The sequence below is a fragment of the Syngnathus leptorhynchus genome, chromosome 16 (assembly GCF_054491065.1).
Source record: "Syngnathus leptorhynchus isolate UIUO chromosome 16, UIUO_Slep, whole genome shotgun sequence".
Classification (NCBI taxonomy): domain Eukaryota; kingdom Metazoa; phylum Chordata; class Actinopteri; order Syngnathiformes; family Syngnathidae; genus Syngnathus; species Syngnathus leptorhynchus.
The window spans coordinates 8,586,894-8,605,436 of NC_141210.1; the positions used below are offsets into that span (position 1 = coordinate 8,586,894).

At 48.3% G+C, this 18,543-nt stretch overlaps 1 protein-coding gene across 5 annotated transcripts in view; it reads right to left on the reverse strand.

Annotated features, from left to right (window-relative positions):
• cep112 (centrosomal protein 112) overlaps positions 1 to 18,543 on the reverse strand; it is a 43,602-nt gene that overhangs the window by 20,446 nt on the left and 4,613 nt on the right. For 4 of the 5 annotated variants that reach the window (XM_085934740.1, XM_085934742.1, XM_085934739.1 and 1 more), the window contains 15 exons: positions 18,433 to 18,480; positions 18,286 to 18,360; positions 16,982 to 17,062; positions 15,493 to 15,592; positions 15,090 to 15,208; positions 14,749 to 14,892; positions 13,627 to 13,781; positions 13,315 to 13,444; positions 13,148 to 13,240; positions 13,026 to 13,085; positions 12,353 to 12,432; positions 10,315 to 10,450; positions 10,026 to 10,133; positions 7,595 to 7,777; positions 1,612 to 1,830 (listed from right to left, as the gene is read on the reverse strand). In XM_085934740.1, the coding sequence (XP_085790866.1) occupies positions 1,612 to 1,830; positions 7,595 to 7,777; positions 10,026 to 10,133; positions 10,315 to 10,450; positions 12,353 to 12,432; positions 13,026 to 13,085; positions 13,148 to 13,240; positions 13,315 to 13,444; positions 13,627 to 13,781; positions 14,749 to 14,892; positions 15,090 to 15,208; positions 15,493 to 15,592; positions 16,982 to 17,062; positions 18,286 to 18,360; positions 18,433 to 18,480 (1,731 nt within the window). The remainder of the gene's footprint in view (positions 1 to 1,611; positions 1,831 to 7,594; positions 7,778 to 10,025; positions 10,134 to 10,314; positions 10,451 to 12,352; positions 12,433 to 13,025; positions 13,086 to 13,147; positions 13,241 to 13,314; positions 13,445 to 13,626; positions 13,782 to 14,748; positions 14,893 to 15,089; positions 15,209 to 15,492; positions 15,593 to 16,981; positions 17,063 to 18,285; positions 18,361 to 18,432; positions 18,481 to 18,543) is intronic. The other variant, XM_085934741.1, reaches the window with a different exon arrangement.

Genomic DNA, 18,543 nt, shown 5'->3' on the forward strand with positions numbered 1-18,543 from the left:
GTAATGGATCAGAAGTTCAATCTCTTCTTTTAAGATGCATGTAGGATTGATCTCATGAGAGCAGTCTCACGTGTCAATACTTGTGAGAAGCGACGCAGATAGCTACAGCAAGACGACACGGGCCAGAAGAAGACCAAAATCAAGACCAGATTCACCCACTTTGCAGCGCATTGGACCTGTCGTCAGACGGACTCATTATGTAGAAAGTTTGACTCTACTTTGTGACGGGAGACTGTGTGTGTGTGTGTGTGTGTGTGTGTGTGTGTGTGTGTGTGTGTGTGTGTGCGTGCGTGCGTGCGTGCGTGCGTGCGTGCGTGCGTGAGGGGTACAGCAACAGCCACGGATTGGTATGCATGGAAGAGAAAAGAAAAGCTAGATCGGGAGGTGGTGCAGGTGAGAGAGGGGAGCCGGAGCTCGACTGCATCCTGCAGATGCGGCGTCCTTATCAGGCAGCGAGATGGCTTCACAGGCCTGTCAGTTGAGCACCCAGATTGGAGGACACACACGCGCACGTGCATACGTAGACGTGCAAAGATAAAGTTCAATGGCAATACCTAAAAAAAACCTTCCCCTCCACATCCTTTTCCTTCGTGTTTCGACTGCTCAACTAACAGCGGGAAACAAGCTTTTTCTTATCTACTCTGATATTCTGTTTCTCATTATTTGACTCCCAAAAAAGACGCCCGATCCCCTCCCCCTCTTTTAAATGTCTTTGATGAGAATCCATTTATGGATTTAATGGGTTTCTTTGGCCTTTTTTTCCTGGATCTGGGAGATGTGTTTGAAAAAAAAGAAAAAAAGAAGCGGCCTGCCCAGGCTGCGCTTCCAAGAGCACGGCGAACTGCAGAGGACAGCATTTTCGTGCGCATCAAAAAGAAGTAGACATTTGAAGCTCAGCAAACACAGCCACACAGTCAATATACATCTGAGGCAGGCCTGCCTGGCTCACTTCGAGCCCAAAACAGGCCGCAACAAAGTCACAAGTTTGCCCTCGGAGCCTCCAAGTCAAACTTAGAAAGTGTCTGTGTCTGTGTGTGTGTGTGTGTGTGGGGGGGGGGGGGGGGGCTGGGGGGGAAGGGGCTTTATGATTGTTTTTTCTTTTCACTCACTCAAGAGAATGGCAAAACCATTCATCTTTTTTTTCAAATGTACAGATCGTGTTATCAACCACCTAATTCAACATTTACCCATTTGAAATCCTCACAAGAAGAAGCAGAAGACAGCGAAAATAAAGAGCTTGGACGGATCCAAAAGCAGACAAAAAAAAAAAAGAACCAGGGTACAGCTCATCTCTTTCAAATGGGACTGAGCCTGTAATAAGCACATTCTCCTGCTCTGGTCCATTTCCTCCCCGGTTGTGTGCCGGCCGGCCGGCCGGCCACATGAAGGCCAAAAAGACCATGTTGGGTTTGGACTCAGGGAGCCGATGCTGCCGCGCATCTGGCGCACACATCAACAACAATGCCGCCTTTGATCCACACCACCTGAAGTTCGCTTGCAGCGTTACGTGTCAAATTCATCCGTGCGTAAAGTGACCTCGGTAGCAGCTTGCAGAAAAAAAATTTCAGTGCCTGATGCAAATTCCAAAATCACGTAAGGCCATTTCCATACCTTCTCCTGGGCCGTTTCCTTCTCCTGCTGGTAGCTTTGCTTGAGGTCACGGAGGACGCCTTCCGTGTGGGAGAAGAGCGCCTGGTTGTCCAGGTGAGCTCTTTGCTTTTCCTCCTCCCATAGCGCTGCCATCTCGGCTAGTTGGCGCTCGTGCTGGCCGCGGACCACCCGCAGCTCCTCGTGCAAAAGCCGCAGCTGGGCCTCCAACTCAGAAATGGTCTGCAAAGATCACACACGCGTTTTCAGGGCCCGGATGTGATTTTCACACATACATTTACTGCAATGTGCGAGGAGCAGAGGAAGTGCCACTGCGCACTACGCCATGATCAAATCATGTAATCCGTAGTGTTGCCACCTGTGTCTGACAAAAATCCTGTAAATGTTGACCATTGAATCGACCTTTTTGTTTGTAAGCAATGGCGCCCTTCGCACATCTAACCCAAGATAAAAAAATCACCCTTCTACACTGCAATTGTATAGCTCTAATTTGTAAAAATGACACTTGCTAGTTATTTGTTTTGTTAATTGCTTCATTTAATAACAGGCCTTTATTATTTTTGGTTTATTTTCAACGTTTTATTGTCGTGGACACCTGGGGGCAGTATTGGGGAAAAAAGGGGGTAATAAATAATTAGGTTCCGTTTGCTGATGTGGAATAAAAACAAATACCATACATAATTTTCGGACTATAAGTCGCGTTTTTTTTTCTTGGTTTGGGTGGGGGGACAACTCATACTGAGGAGCGACTTATATGTGAATTTTTTCAAACATTTTCAAAATTCATTCAAAAAAAAAACAAAAAGGGGAAACCACGATAAACAAACTGCGATGTAGCAAGGGATTGCTGTAATTTGAATTTCAAGTGACGTCAGCAGCGCGGCGGTTGTTTACATAAAGGACAAAGATTCGATCACGGGATGATGAAGATGACGAAGGGCCCCACGTACTACCGGCCTCATTAGCGGCTTTGTTTGTAAGTGACACGGAGGACGAAGAAATTGAAGGATTTAATGATTTGGAGTGACACAGAAGGTTTGAAAAACTATTATGGCTTTTACGCACGCCCGGTGCGACTCAACGGAGCTCTCTTTCTCCTCCGTGGATGGAAGTCGGGGGCCGGCGCTCGGCCGGGTGGCTGTCCGGGGACGGTGGATGGGGCTCGGACATGGCTTTTACGCACGACCTGTCATACTCTACGGAGCTTTCTTTCACCTCCGTGGATGGATGTCTGGGGCCGGCGCTCGGCCGGGTGGCTGTCCGGGGACGGTGGATGGGGCACGGACATGGCTTTTACGCACGCCCGGTCCTATTCTATGGAGCTCTCTTCCACCTCCGTGGCTGGAAGTTCAGTAGTTGTTGCCTCGTTGAACTCTTGTTTTGTTAAATAAAAGAGCCATTTACCAAACCCATGTCTTTGCTTGTACTTTGTTAACGCTACAATATAGTTATATCCTAGATCTGTGGAATAACGACGAGGCTGATGTTAGGGCCCACGCGCGGCATTGTTGACAAAGGACGAGGAATTTGATTGATGGATTTAATGATTTGGAGTGACACAGATGGTTTGATAATATTGTTGTAATATGATAGTTATTTGAAATATACTTTATATATCGTTGTATAGGTCTGTGGAATAATTAGAAATGCAACTTACAACGGCTCCGACGTCAGCATATGCGGCGCATACGCGGCATTATTTACTTAAAGTACGATTGATGGATTTAATGAATTGGAGTGACACAGATGGTTTGATAAACGTGTTATTTATGTAATACTTACTTGAATAACTCCGAATGTTACGTCCGGCCCGTTCTCAGCTCCTCGTTTGTGTATATGTCACGTTAACATACCGTATCGTTTAGCCTATTTTTGCTGGTTCATGTCTGTTTTTGGTGTTGGATTTTGACAAATAAATTTGCCCCAAAAGTGCGACTTATACTCCGGTGCGACTTATGTTTTTTTTTTTCACTTTATTGTGCATTTTATGGCTGGTGCAATTCATACTCCGGAGCGACTTGTAGTCCGAAAATTACGGTAATGTAAATTTTCACAGTCTGCAAGGAATAACCAAATGTAGTAATGTAAAGTGTAATGTCAAACAGCGCACCTGATTGCTTAGAGTGTGGTGGGTGCTTTGCTTGTGCTTCTGGTGCTTGCTGCGCTTAGTGCGGTTTTACCTTAATATTTGAGGAGAATCTTTGCTGGGCACAGGGAGCAGCTAGCATATAATGAATTGCATGGGCATGGTCTTAGCCACATAGTGCATTTCTCCTGTTTTCATTGTTAAAACATGTCGAGCGTTGATATTTTTTCTTTACTGGCCTGTCATCACCTCCTGTAGCACCCTTGTCATCCGTGTCTCCACCCATTTTCACAATAAAACTTCACTCTTTTTAGTCACTGGATCCTTTGATTTCTCTCTCTCCATATCCTACACACACACTCAGTTTCCATCTCACCATTCCTAATGTGCCGCCACTGCCCGCCGCCCCACCACCACAAATGAGTATGCTACGTCATTTTTCTAGAGCCAATAAGGCTGTGCACAAGTTTATGGACGTAGGCATGCTACAATTAAACTGAAATACACATTTTGCACAACATGCACAAAAATCCGGGACATCTCAGTGCCAGACAAATGACGATGAAAATCCGGGCTAATCAGGAAAATCTGGGACAGGTGGCAACACTAGTCAGCTGTGGATTGACATCCATACAGGAGCTAAATAGGCATTGAGTGATTCTGACCACTAGGGGTGGTAGAGTTTCATGTTGGTGTGTAATTTGAGCAAAGAAGAAGTGGCAGTAGTACAAAAAGAGCTGAAAGTAGAAGATGCAAACAGAAAATGAAAATATAAAGGAGATGGAGAGTTTTGAAATGAAATGGACAAGTACCTCTGGGAAATACACAAAAATGCAGCATGATGTCATCAAATGCCATAGAATCTGCCTCTGCTTTCTCTCTCCAGATGAGCATAATTTATGAAGCCGGTTAATATTCCAAATGCCACTCCTGCTCAATGCTTCCTCATTAATATTGTCAGTCAAAGCTAAGGCGTATGGCTCATGTTGGAAATGCAACACATACAAGATGACTTCCGTCCGTCCTACTGCATCGGAATGAGAGTCAATGCTGGCGTCAAAGGATGGTGAGCAAGCTTGGCGAGATGTTTGTCTCCCATTTCAAACTGCAAAAGCCCACAGCTGAGAGGCCCACGCACGAGCCCACGAAGCCCAGAAAAAAGAAAAAAAAGTCAGACTCGCCGTGTTGCTTGTCTGCATCACATTGGCAGGACTGAAATGCTTTGAAAAACGGACGACTGCCTTATTTAGTTTTCAGAAGAGCGGCACATTGCCGTGCTCTTTGATGACCAAAGAGAGAAGAAATCGTTATTCAAGACACCATTTGAGTAGAAAAGACATTTACCGTAATTTTTGGACTATAAGTCGCTCCGAAGTACAAGTCGCACCAGCCATAAAATGCACAATAAAGTGAAAAAAAACATATATAAGTCGCACCGGAGTATAAGTCGCACTTTTGGTGCAAATGTATTCGTCAAAATCCAACACCAAGAACAGACATGAACGAGCAACAACAGGCTAAACGATACGGTATGCTAACGTGACATAAACACAAACGAAGAGCTGAGAACGGGCCTGACGTAACATTCAGAGTTATTCTAATAACTATTACATAAATAACACATTTTTAAAACCATCTGTGTCACTCCAATTCATTAAATCAATCGATCGTCCTTTATGTAAACAATGCCGCATACGCGCGCCGTCGGACTCGTCGTGATTTGCATTTCTAATTATTCCACAGACCCATATAACGATATATAAAGTATATTTCAAATAACTATCATATTACAACAATATTATCAAACCATCTGTGTCACTCCAAATCATTAAATCCATCAATCAAATTCCTCGTCCTTTGTCAACAATGCCGCGCGTGGGCCCTAACATCAGCCTCGTCGTTATTCCACAGATCTAGTATATAACTATATTGTAGCGTTAACAAAGTACAAGCAAAGACATGTGTTTGGTAAACGGCTCTTTTATTTAACAAAACAAGAGTTCAACGAGGCAACAACTACTAAACTTCCAGCCACGGAGGTGGAAGAGAGCTCCATAGAATAGGACCGGGCGTGCGTAAAAGCCGTGTCCGAGCCCCATCCACCGTCCCCGGACAGCCACCCGGCCGAGCGCCGGCCCCAGACTTCCATCCACGGAGGTGAAAGAAAGCTCCGTAGAGTATGACCGGTCGTGCGTAAAAGCCATGTCCGAGCCCCATCCACCGTCCCCGGACAGCCACCCGGCCGAGCGCCGGCCCCCGACTTCCATCCACGGAGGAAAAAAGAGAGCTCCGTTGAGTCGCACCGGGCGTGCGAAAAAGCCATAATAGTTTTTCAAACCTTCTGTGTCACTCCAAATCATTAAATCCTTCAAACTCTTCATCCTCCATGTCACTTACAAACAAAGCCGCTAATGATGCCGGTAGTACGTGGGGCACTTAGTCATCTTCGTCATCCCGTGATCGAATCTTTGTCCTTTATGTAAACAACCGCCGCGCTGCTGACGTTACTTGAAATTCAAATTACGATTGCTATATCGCGGTTTGTTTATCGCGGTTTCCCTTTTTTTAATGAATTTTTAAACTGTTTGAAAAAATTCACATATAAGTCGCTCCTCAGTATGAGTCGGCCCCCCCACCCAAACTAAGAAAAAAAACGCGACTTATAGTCAGAAATTTACGGTACATGGAACAGCCAAGAAGAACTCTCCCTGCTTGATACCCGTGATGTTGTAAAACGGAATTTTCCACGTGGTGTGGTGCACAGATTGGATATTGGGCGCTTATTATTTCCATATAACAACAATGCAGACTTTTCAAACAATGAAGCTGACGACCTGATGGAGCATTTTCGAACATGTAACATGTTTGCCTGCCTCACTTTCAAGAAGCTTGCCGTCCTGTCCTCCATCCCAGCGAGGTCCGAATGGCAAACCACGCTGCTGAAATGTGCAGGCAAAGCACATATATGGAATTTAAATCTAGTCAAAAGGAGACTACCAGGAGCAGCCTCGAAAGCGTACGACGCAAGTCACGGCTGTGAAATGAGCTACGGGGCGAGATGGAAACACGGCCACGTTGATGCCACGTTTCAATTCAAAACGTCACCACATTGCAAGCCATCCAAGATATCTAAAATTTAAGCAAAAGAACATTTTTGTCACAATTCTGATCGATAAGGATTTTGAAGTCACATTACTGAGAGCCAAAAACATTCTACGCCGTCGCTGAGTTACACTGGCGCTTTCATTTTTTCAAGAAGTACCATCTTTTTTCCCCAGCTAAGAGCAAATCAAGCATAAGAAAAAATCTGTGGCTCATTTCCAACTGTGCGCGCAGGTCACTCAAATGGCTTCTCACAGAGCGCCAAGCAAAAAACGACCAAAGGGCGAACGGGATGAAGAGCCGGCGCCAGTTTGTACAATACAAAATGAAATAAAATCAGCATCTGGCTTGTGGCACCTGCGCAACAGTCTGTGTTGCAATCGGACCCGACCAAACAAACTCAAACAAAAATCTCAAGGAGCTAAACTACAAAGGGGGGAAGAAACATTTTTGCTAGAAATGCCTTTCAAACAACTAAATAACGACCGCCACTTTCCAGATTTCACTCCCACAAAAATCATTTGTAAAACATTTCAATAAAATCTAAAGACGGGCTCAACTGATCTCCATCGATTTCCTTTGTTTTAATTGATCGCTATTAAAAATTCTTGTGCTGCGGTATTTCCCACTTTCTTTCGCGCACTTTCTTTCCCGCAAGAAACATTCAAGCACGTTTGAATGTCTCGGCCAGAATTTCAATAGCCCGCTGTGCTTTTGAAACGGCGGGCGGGCATCATAGGAAGCGGCGGTCGACAGGAGTGCGGGCGGGTCCATGGTGACCGAGTGGGGACCCCCTACCTGGCCGTCGCGCTTCCTCCACTCCTGGCTGCGCTCCTGGTGCGCATGCAGGGCGGCCCTGGCCCGGCTCTCCAGGCTGCGCACCTCCCGCTGGCGCTCCAGGACCAGGCTGTCCTTTTGGGCGCAATGCTGCTGTCGAAGGCGCGCCTGCTCCTGCTCGTGCTGCATGCGTTGCTCAGCCATCTGATTGGACAGGCAGGCAAAGAAAGACTTCATCAGCCAACACACTCGGCAGACTTCGTCGTCATGACAACTTGTCCGTCCGTCCCTCCGCCAAGGCTCCTCCGGTCCACTCGGCCGGACGGCGGCAACACCTCCAAAAGTTTCCCTTGCGTCTTTGCACGGTGGTCACGAGGTGGCGTGTGTACATCTGGCTCCCTCCCTCCGCCCTCTCACCTCGCCTGCCCGTGGAGGATGGCCCTAAACGTGCCATTCGTTGCTTTTGCAATCGACCCCCCCCCGCCTCCTTCTGTGATCGGCATATAAAAGAACATCTCGCTTAGAAGCTGGCAGGGGTTCGCCATCTGGCCGCCGCGACGAGTCCGTGCCCCATGCTAAGCGCCTGACAGCACGTGAAAATCGGCTTAGAAATGACGTTGGCAAAAACAGAAAGAAACTGCGGCAACTCGACTGAGAGAACTTTGCTAGTAGCGAAATGCTAAGCCCATTCGACAAGCTAGCAAGGCTAGTCATGTTGCGTGCGTCTGGAGATGAGGCTGGTTGCAGCTTCTTGTGGGAAAGATTAGGCGAGCTGGCAGCCCATCGCAGCTAAGAGCAAAGTCACCTGCTGAGAGGTGAGTCTTGCCAGCAGCTGGCCAGCCTTTCCCAGGCTCCGCTCTCTTCTCACTCGCCGCCCCCCCCCCCCTCGTTCCTCCCGGGACGACAGCGAGGGGCTGCTAATCCCCCTGGCGCATTGTGTTTGACGGCACCCTACCTGGCCCAAGAGATCGGGCGTCTCCACGCTCGACGCCTGCTCTGTCCCTAAAGCCGTTTCCGGACCTTGTGCGCCATTCAGAGCAGGCGATGAATAAGCGGCCGTCTATGGGAGGCCGGATTCCACCCTCGCTCTTGAGAAAATTACCACAATGCTCACTTCGTTTCGTGGGCAAAAACCGAGCCTGCGGCTTTCTTTGTCGCACGGCTTCTGAAAAGGCCAATTATGGTGGGATCAAAGTGATTTCATCCCTTGGAATCGGTGAGCAATGTGACAACAGACAAAGCCCGTCACAAAACGCAATGACCAAAACTTGTTGGCGGAGCGACAACGTCTTTGCCACTCGCAGCGCTGCCGTGGTCAATTGATGCGCACCTTCTTTAGATGCAACTCAGGCCCACGCTCAGAACACCAACACCCCACGTGTTTGTGACCAAGGGTAGAAATGGGGACTTTTTGTGTCTTTGCGTCGTTGCATCGCAGGACGGTCGTCCGGCCAGAAGCAGCACGGAAAGCAACACAAAGCACCCGACAAAGCGCACTGTTCATGAAAAGCCTCTCGAGAGCGCATTTGAAAATGTGAACGTCGCCAACCTTCCTTCGAATTGCTAACTGCACTCTTTGGGTTTCAAACACGCATTGATTTGGACAGGACGGATGACAGCGTCCCGCAAATATCTTTCCCGCTTTCCCTTTAATCAGCAAGAATGTCGCTCGCTTGCATCGCCGTCGCGCAGACAGGCGGGCCTTCATCTCTCGCTGTTTTTATCTCCAAGACAAAAGTGTGGCTGATGTGCTGCTAACCCGCGTCGCCTGCTGTCAAGCGCACCCCCCGCCACTCTGCAATCTTTTATGGTGTACCTTTTCCTCACGAGACGGGCCTAAGAGTGAAAATGGGATGTTGGCATCCAAAGTGCCGATAAAACCACACTCGAGTCGCTTTCATTCCACAAATAATCCTTTGATGGTTGGAAAGTGTGAATTTAGCCACCTAAATCTTTCCGCTGACAAAGAAAACATCTTGCGGGTCTTTAGCGTGGTCGTGAGTTGAGCCCTTCAATTTATTTTGCGAGTTGAGCGTGTGACGATCATGTCACGAGCAGAACGAAGCCAATCAAGTGGAGAAGAATTGATTCTAGCGTGGCTTCCACAGATAACATTCCAAGCCAGATATTAATTGAATCCAGGGCGCCATCAATGATGTCATCCTATCAGCGAGCGAGATTTTAATGACTTGCGTTCTCCACCTCCAAGCAGAGAGGAAGCATGCCAGTAGAAGGTCACGGTGCATCTGCCACGCAGATTACCTTCATTTTTCACTCTCGCTCTTTGGCGACATACAAATTGTTCGGATGCTGTGGTATCCGAATCAAAAGCGTGTCCCTCATCAGGATGGGGGGGGGGGGCGGTTGGGATAACAAGATGATCCTACTTGGGTGTTGGTCACCGCGGCGAGACGAAGAATGCTTTCTGCCACGTTGAAAAGTTAACACAGACCTGCTGCTGGTGTTTTTGTCGGAGGGCATCCAGTTGCAGGGAGAACTCTTTGGACTGATTTTCACGGAGGGACCTGGAGTGCTGCAGCTCCTCCTCCATCTTCTCCATCTGCACCGCAACATCACACAATAAACGACGTGAAAATAAGTCCATTTGAAAAACTAACAGATTCATCAGCAGTTGAAGTGATGAATAATGAATACTCCAAACCTTCTGTATGTGGGTCATGTTGCATGAGCAGAGATCTCAATTGACAAAATCAAAAAAGTTTTCGCTTGCGACGGCAGACCTGCAGCTTGAGTTGGGCCTCGGCCTGGTCGGAGCTGAGCTTCACTTGGCTCCTCAACTGCTCCAGCGCCGCGTCAGCTCGCTGCAGGTGCAACTTGTGGCTCTCCCGACTTTCGTCCAGCTGCTTTTTGGCATCTCTGTCAACAAAAACCCAGACAGGCATCAACAAAGAAAGAAAACAGGATTGAAAATCTTGACGCATTTGATGATCGCGATTGGACCTTCCCTTTTGCAGCATTTGAAACCAATTGCAACAAGAACACAAACTGGGCGATTGTGCGATATGTGTTGATACACGATTGAGTCTGTGAACGTGAAAAAAGAACAGCAACTGAGGATTGAAAAACAAATATGTGTGCTTTCACATCTCTTTATAGAGTTCTTGCTTTGTAATTTTGGTCTCCCTCAAGTCGGACATCAAACGACAAAGAAATTGCCCACCCCCCCCCCAAATTCCCTTTCCCAATTTTGCGTACTCTGTAATTATTAATCAGACTCAATGCAAGTACCAGCAGATGACGACAAGGAGGAAGCCCGTCCGCCCAGCCAGCCATTAAGTAGGAAGCGGAAACCAACGGCTGTTGAGACCTTGAGTGACAAGCATGCTTGACCAATGAGCGGTTGGAGCGCCCGAGCCAAGCCAAGCCAAGCCAAGCCGTGACTTCCGAGGAGGAAACTTCAAAAACCATCCAAAGCCAAAGAGTCGCCGCCGACCGCACGGCAGTGATGGCCTTCCCTGGGAAAATAACTTTTTTGGCATGCGTGTGGTCGCGAGAGTCGCAGACAGCGCGTCACCGTCAATAACAGAGCGACAGGCCAAGATGAGAGGATGCAGAAAACACAGTGCGGAGGCCTGGCAGCGAGACACACGCAGGCGCAGGGTGCCGGCGCTGCTCAGGACAGCAGGCGCAAATTAAAGATGTGCCTTTGCTGAACAGGAAGTCTTATCCGAAAATTCTCAGCGGGCACAAGAGAGAGGTGAAGGAGAAACGCCATCCCAAAGGAGCGTGGGAATTCTCCAACAAGGGCGGTGGCATTGCTACTGTTTCACATCAGTAAGATGAGGAAACGAAAATGTCGCGTTCTTCAAACCGCTCGGTTAAAAGTTTGCCATGTTTACTCTCAATGCTACGTTGGACTGTGTGATGGAAGAAACGTGCCATGGAAGCCATGACGCACAGTCGACAAGTAAAGCGCTCTCAAATACAGAAGCCTTTGCTTGCCACTTGTCTGAAAGCGTTTGCTAGCCATCCAGAGCCTCTGCGCCTGTGACTTCATCCAAATGGAATGATAACGAATCCACACGTATTTCAAAGAAGAAAGAAAAAAAAGTGCAAAAGAGACAAAACTGAAATATTCAGCGTCTTCCGTAGAAGAAAATCAACCAGGCTTGGTTTTCATCCACATCCCTAGAGAAAGACAAAGAGAGGGGAGGAGGAAGGGGAGGACGAATGGATGCAGATTAAAAGACAGCCCACAAAAGGAAATAAGGACAGAGCAAAGGACTGCTGTCAAAAGATAGAAGTGGGACACACACACGCACACAAGCTCCACATGCACATTGAGATGTTCCTAGATGCAGTGTTGGAATTTGATTGTTGTTTGCTTTCAATTTGCCCTCCACATCGCTTGAAGCTCTTTCACGCACACTTCGCTGTCGTTGTGCTTTGAGTTACTTGACCTGAAATGCTGGCTGGATGTTTGCACGTATCGCAGATATTTCAAACGGAGCAACCAAAGCATCAGAAAAACATCTACAAAACGTGTTGAAAATGAATTCCCAAAAATCTGATGGAATGTTTATCGCGCTTCACCTTGATGTCGCTTTGTGGTGCTTGCTGTTGTTGCTATGGTAACGTGGAGCAAAACCTCAAATGGATGCAGCAGCAGAAGGAAACGAATGGTTGGCGGCGAATGTAAGAGGTTCCAAATGGATCGCCGAGAAACCAAAACTTGCTTTACTTCATAGACACAAACACACAGTTTGCTAAGCAAAACAGCAGCAGCCTGCAAGCACACATTTAAAAAAAATTGCATACTTGAGAGCCTCCTCTAGCTTGTCTATCTTCATCTTGGCCTGGCTCCTCTCTTCCTCTGCCTCATTGTGCAGAGCCAGTACCTGAGAAGGGAAGCGAAAGGTGAGCATGCGCACATGACCTTGCGCACACGCAGGCCCGCCGAGCTCACACGAAAAGTGTGTTTCTGCCCGTCATGGCCTCTCATCACGCGGCGTTCTGGCCGCCATATGAGCGAGCCAGCGAATGAGCCCCTTTTTATGACACACGACAGACAAGTTGTGAGCATGTGGCCTTGACCGTTGCAAAATCATCAAGACGGCGTGACTGGCTTTCATCTGAAGGGACTTCAATTAAGTCAGCATGCAGGGCTCTGCTTTAAGTTCTTGCAGGTGGTACTTTGAAGATGACCCAGGTGCAGTCCAGTCTTTAAACCTGATCTCAAGCTAAAGAGTCTGGTCCAGCTCAGCTCATTAACCAAGGCCACTCACTTTATGAGTGCTTTGAAGAGGACCTCTCCACATTGGGAGCGTGCGTGCTCGTGGCAACCAGCGCTCTCGTGCGCTTTTCTTTCAAGACTGCCTCTTGATCAGCTCTGATTTAATAACAGGCAAGAGGAGAACGGGGGACTCTAGACTTTCATCTGGACCCAAATCCAGGTTTGCTCAAGTCGGCGTTTTGGTGGAGGAGCACGCACCTTTTTGTCATAGCTGATCTGTAACTCGGCTTTTTCCTCTTGGGCCTTCAAATCCTGATCCTGAAGCGAGGCCAACAAGAGTGAGACGTGTAATCAATCAATGTGCCTGGCTATTATCGTACCCGAACTTGTGTCTGGTGCTGATGTTCACTGACGAGGAGCTGCTGCTTGAGTTCAGCGAGCGTCTTCTCAAAGTCCTCCATCACCTCAGAGGCCTGCGAGAGTGAAACAAATCTGAGTTTGCATCATCCTGTCCACTGTTTTTGCCCATGCAGGTCGAGGTTCTCACCTTAGCTGCAGCCAGCGCGTGCTCGCCACGTAAACGCTCGACGTCGGCCTCACTTTTGACTCGGAACTTGCGCAAGGTTTCCTCAAACAATGCACTCTGCTCGTCCTTCTCTTTGTGGAGGGCCGCCAGTCTGCGAGCAGCCATACACAAATACAACTTGGCGCTCACTCAGCACATTGGCCATGAGCAGGACTTTTTTGGGGGACAAGAGGCACCGGGTCGGTTGCCAATCTACAGGATTTCACACTATGGCGGCTTTGGAGCCACAAAAGGAGCCATTGGGACATTTCATATTTGACTAAATACTAAAACCTTGTGTTGGCCTCATGCAGTTGGGCACCGACAGCGGCGAGGGTGACCTCCAGCTGGGCCTTCTCCCGCATGGCCTTGTGAAGTGAGGCGTCGCTCTTCTCCGCTCGGGCCGCCTTCTCTGCCACTTGCCGCTCCAGCTCGTGCAGCGTTTGTGCCTGCCGAACACACGCACGTGCACACGCGCACGCCCAGGGAAGTAAAGTCCGGTGAGTCTGAACTTGCGGCGACTTCAAATAAACTCCTCTCACGCTGATTTTCTTCCAAGATATGCGAGTCATCAAAAGCAAAACACATCTTCACTACATAAACTGTGCCAAAGGTCGAAGCAGCGCTGCGGCAGGCAGCATGGGAAAGATCTTATCGTGTCAGTCTCTTAGAAGACCCCCCATCACCACTATAAACAAAAAAGAATAAAGTATGGCAACTATGGCAGATTGTGAAGTGTCGAGGCTTTGAACTTCAAGCTCTACTTTTAGCATCGTTTCAAAGTGCAGCCTCGCTTCAACGCTATTTGGGGACGTTCTTGGAGCAAACCAGGAACACGCTCAACTAGACCAACATTAGAAGAAAAAAAAAATAGAACAAAATAAAATGGGCTGGGGCCCAGTTTGAGAACATACAATATAAGGTTGATGATGGGCTTCTAATTAAAGATGGCAAGCAGGAGTGGGGAGGAACGACGACAGCACGTGTGTGTGTGTGTGTGTGTGTGTGTGTGTGTGTGTGTGTGTGTGTGTGTGTGTGTGTGTGTGTGTGTGTGTGTGTGTGTGTGTGTGTGGTTGTGCTAGCAGTGCAGCAGGCTAAGAAAGGAGCAAGAAAGAGGCCTGTGTTGCGTTGCCATGTTTTGACACTTTGGCAGGAGATGAGAAGGAGCACCTGCCCCGGCTTGGCCTGCTCCACCTGGACACTCTCGTGGGAGCTAAACGACATCCCCTGTGGCATGCACGCACGCACGCACAAAAGCGCGCACACACACACACACACGCGCGCGCACACACGTACGCGCGCGCACACACACACACACACACACACACACACACACACACACACACACACACACACACACACACACACATATACATACATACATACACACATAGACACACACGATTGTGTCCTCACAGTGGATTGCGAGCGGGCGTGATAGTTGGCCTCCATCTTGGCCAGCCTCATCTTGGTGCTCTCCAGCAGCTCCTGCATGTTGTCCGTGTGCTGCTTCTGCAATTGGAACTTCTCCTTCTCCACCTCGGCCACTGCTGCAAGCAGCTGGTTATGGAAGCATCACATCAAGTTGAATAATTCTATTTCTTGTTACACTAACACCGTTTGCAACAAAGTTTGGAAAATCCAACTTCTACTGACAACTGGCAGTGACATTCATCCTGAGTCTTATGCAAGTGTACATTTTTATTCTTTGCCTTTGGCGAAGGCTGGAGCAGCACATGCAAGCATCTCAACTTTACCTTCTTCTCCCACTCATTTTTCAAGCCGTCGGCGCTCAGATCCGTCATCTTCTTCAGCTCTGCAATCTGCTTGTCTTTGCTCACGCGGATGACCTCGGATTCCTTTAGTACACTTTGAACTGCGGGCGAGTGGGGGGGGGGGGGGGGGGGGGGGGAAGAGCAGTCAGGTTGGGCCTCAGGGTATGCAGCACACAGACGTTTTCCTAAATGCCTGCTAATGCAATGGTGGCGAATCCAGTCAATAGTGGGTAAAGATTTCAAGCTAGGCACGACAACATTTTACAGGACGACATTTCAGATTGAGCATCACCGTGCAAGAACGGGAGCACTTTCACGCTGACAATGTGGTATACATCCTAGCGGTTAACCCTGCAATCCTGTGACCTCTCCCACCGCAACTCACCTTTCCACTTGAGTTTGTGGATCATCTCCTCAGATTCGTTCTGTTGGGCCCAATAGCGACTCTTCAGCTCATCAAGCTCCACGTTCCTTCGGTGCAGGATCTGAGCAGGGCCATAAATATTCAGTGCAAAGTGATGCATTGAAATTGCGACAAAGGTATTGGGAAAGAGACAAGCGTTGAGGAGCTCAGTCCTAAGTAAGCCACAGCAATAATGGCCTTTCTTCACAGATGCTAAAGAATATATGCCTGTGAATAATGTTGTATCGTCTGCCTCGTGCCAACTGATCGGCATTTTTTGGACCGCTCAGCCTCTTAGTTCATCGGGGTGCCACATGCAAATGAGGACGACGGCACCTGAACTGAGGTGCCGCTGCGTGCTAACTGCACGCACGTGCTAACTGCACGTACACGTTGCTGCCATCTGTGCGCAATTAGTCAACGAGACCGTGGGGGGTTGGCATGGCACGAGTTCAAAAAGCACTTCAAAAGCATGGCGGCCAGACGTATGTACCCTAGACCATGACAAAATGTTCCTTGAAAATGGAGTTCCCATTTCATTATTAGAGCAGATCACCAAAAGATTTCATGGCCGAAATGGCTGAAATGTTTTGTCCCGTGGCAGCACACTTAAACAGCTAATGCTGTCATTCTTGGTATGAAATGGACGCAGGTGATGAAAGGAAGACGGCGTGGCTACAGCAAAGGGCATCACGCATTTCGGGAGACCCCATTTTACCAACCCAGAGAAAATAATTTTTTAGAGATAAGACAGGGCCAGAGAGAGTGCACGGGACAGCTTTTAGGTGGCCAATTTGGGGCTTGGTCTTCCTTTTGATACCTCCGCCTCCCTCCAGTCTGGACACAGTTGGAGAGTTACATGAAGCACTGCACGGTTGGTGGAGGCTGACGTCCTTGGTCGGCCTTTGCATTATCAAAATGCGGCTAATTAAAATGAGAGCTTCCATGAGGCTCGTCAAGAGCGCGCCTCAAAATGGCTTCTCTTTGAAGCCATTAGATGGAACACAGAGTCGCATTCAGAGGAAATGAAATTGGACACAAGTCGCCATCTGTCTTGAATTAAGAAGCTCGAGGGAGAAGCGAGCTGTCATTGCGTCTCATCAAGCACAAAGGGATGGGCATCTTAAAGCCGCCAGAGATTTTTTCCCCCGTTTTAATAAAAAGCTTCTGTCGCCACAAAGGAAAGTCCTGCGGTGGACGTGACAGATAGCAGGTGCTTATCTGATGGGCACCCGGTGTGAAGCAAACCATCCCCGGCGCTTTGAAGAGAATATTGGGGGGGGGGGGGGGTGTTAGTCCTTTCCTTTTCATTAGTAACCAAGTGGAGATAAGAAGCCATCGTGACCCTGAAGTCGCAGTCACTCTGGTGGGGAGCGCGAAAACACTAACTCACAACCAGGTCAGAGTAGAACTAAAGTTAGTCGCCATCAAGAAAACTGAAAAGGGAAATGCATTGTTGTTCCGATCTCACTTGGTCAACATTGGCCTCGCGTCTCTGCTGCATTCTCACTTTCTCCTCCTGATGTTTGGACTCCAACACTTTGAGGTCCACCTGCAAACAGGCCAAGACGTCTTGGTTATCAAACCACAGGAGTGACGCGTAACATGACACGTGTGCGACCGTGAGGCAAGGTTTGCATTGTGGAACACTCCTCACTCACCCGTGGAACACAACAGGCTCTATTCATAAAAACCGTGACAAAAGCGATTCTTCGATAACTGATACAAATATCGAGTTCCCACTGAAATCAATCATTACCACGACCCTGATGTCATTTACCCTCAGCACTTGATCACGGTTAAACGGCACTTCCCTCTGATGACTGTCCCCTTGAGGTTGTTTCATATTTTTCTTTTGTTGTTGTTCTGCCGCCAATTGTTGGCACAGGAGCACAAGAGAGTTGCCAGAGCATCAAGGACGGGCAAACGTGAGATGGCGGCGATTGAAAAGCGGGAGCGTTGGCACCGACCTGATTCAAAAATGGATGGATGGCAAGCATGAAGAAAATGTGGAGGTGTCACTTTCTCAGCCACTCTTCAAATGCTCTTTTGAGAAACTTTGTCAAACTAGATCTGAGACGTTCAAAACTTGTTTATAAAAGGCGCGCTACACCTAAGGCTTCACAAGCGCCTTCAATCGGCCCGTCTGGGTGGCGCAGCTTTTTTCCCCGCCTCTCTTCTTCACAGTCAGAGCTGGCGAGATGTAAGATGCCATGTTTTTTGACACTTTGCTCTTGAAAGGATGAGAGGAGCGAGGAGAGGGTGCGCGTGAACGAGCACGTACGGGGGAGGCAAAGACAGAAACGATTGCCCTCGGAACCGGCGCGGGGTCAAGGCCTCTTTCCTCGGGGGAGGTGCTGTCTGCAGAGCTTGAAAAGCAAGGTTGCTTCTGTGCATCATCTTTTGTCTTGTCAGAGATGTGCAATGTTGTGCCGTGTGACTGTCAGGACGCGTCATTAGGCTACTTCTGGGCCATTCCCGCAACCATTCTTGCTGTTTGTCCAAACGCTTTTGGTCATTTACAGTCATGGACATGCAAGATCCATTTCTACAGGGCTGGCAGGAAATAAATGAATTCACTCTCTGCCATTGATAGTGATATAAATCTAAAATCCATTTTACTCTAAGTATAGTCCTATTGTCTGTCTATGTGTGTTGCTCCACTATTTGTGTTAGAAAACAATTAAACACCACAACGGCGATGTGGTCTGCTAGCCCTTCCTTGGTGTTCTGAATTATTTGTTGTGAGGAAGCATCGGGCTGGCTTTAACATACCTGCTTGCTCTCCAGCATCCGCAAGTGCACGTCATCCGTTAAGGTGGCACTCTGAACCGGGCTGGACTTGAAAATCTAAGGCAAGAAAAACGAAGAAGCCGTGATTGTGCGACACGTTCATCGGGTTGGCCACGTGGGACAACTTACAGGCGACAAGGGAATTGTCTTTTCTCGCAGGTACATAGGGTTCTCCATCTGAATCAGAAGAAAAAAAGCCTGGGGTTAGCCCGTGTGGCCATGGTGCGCCACGCGACACAC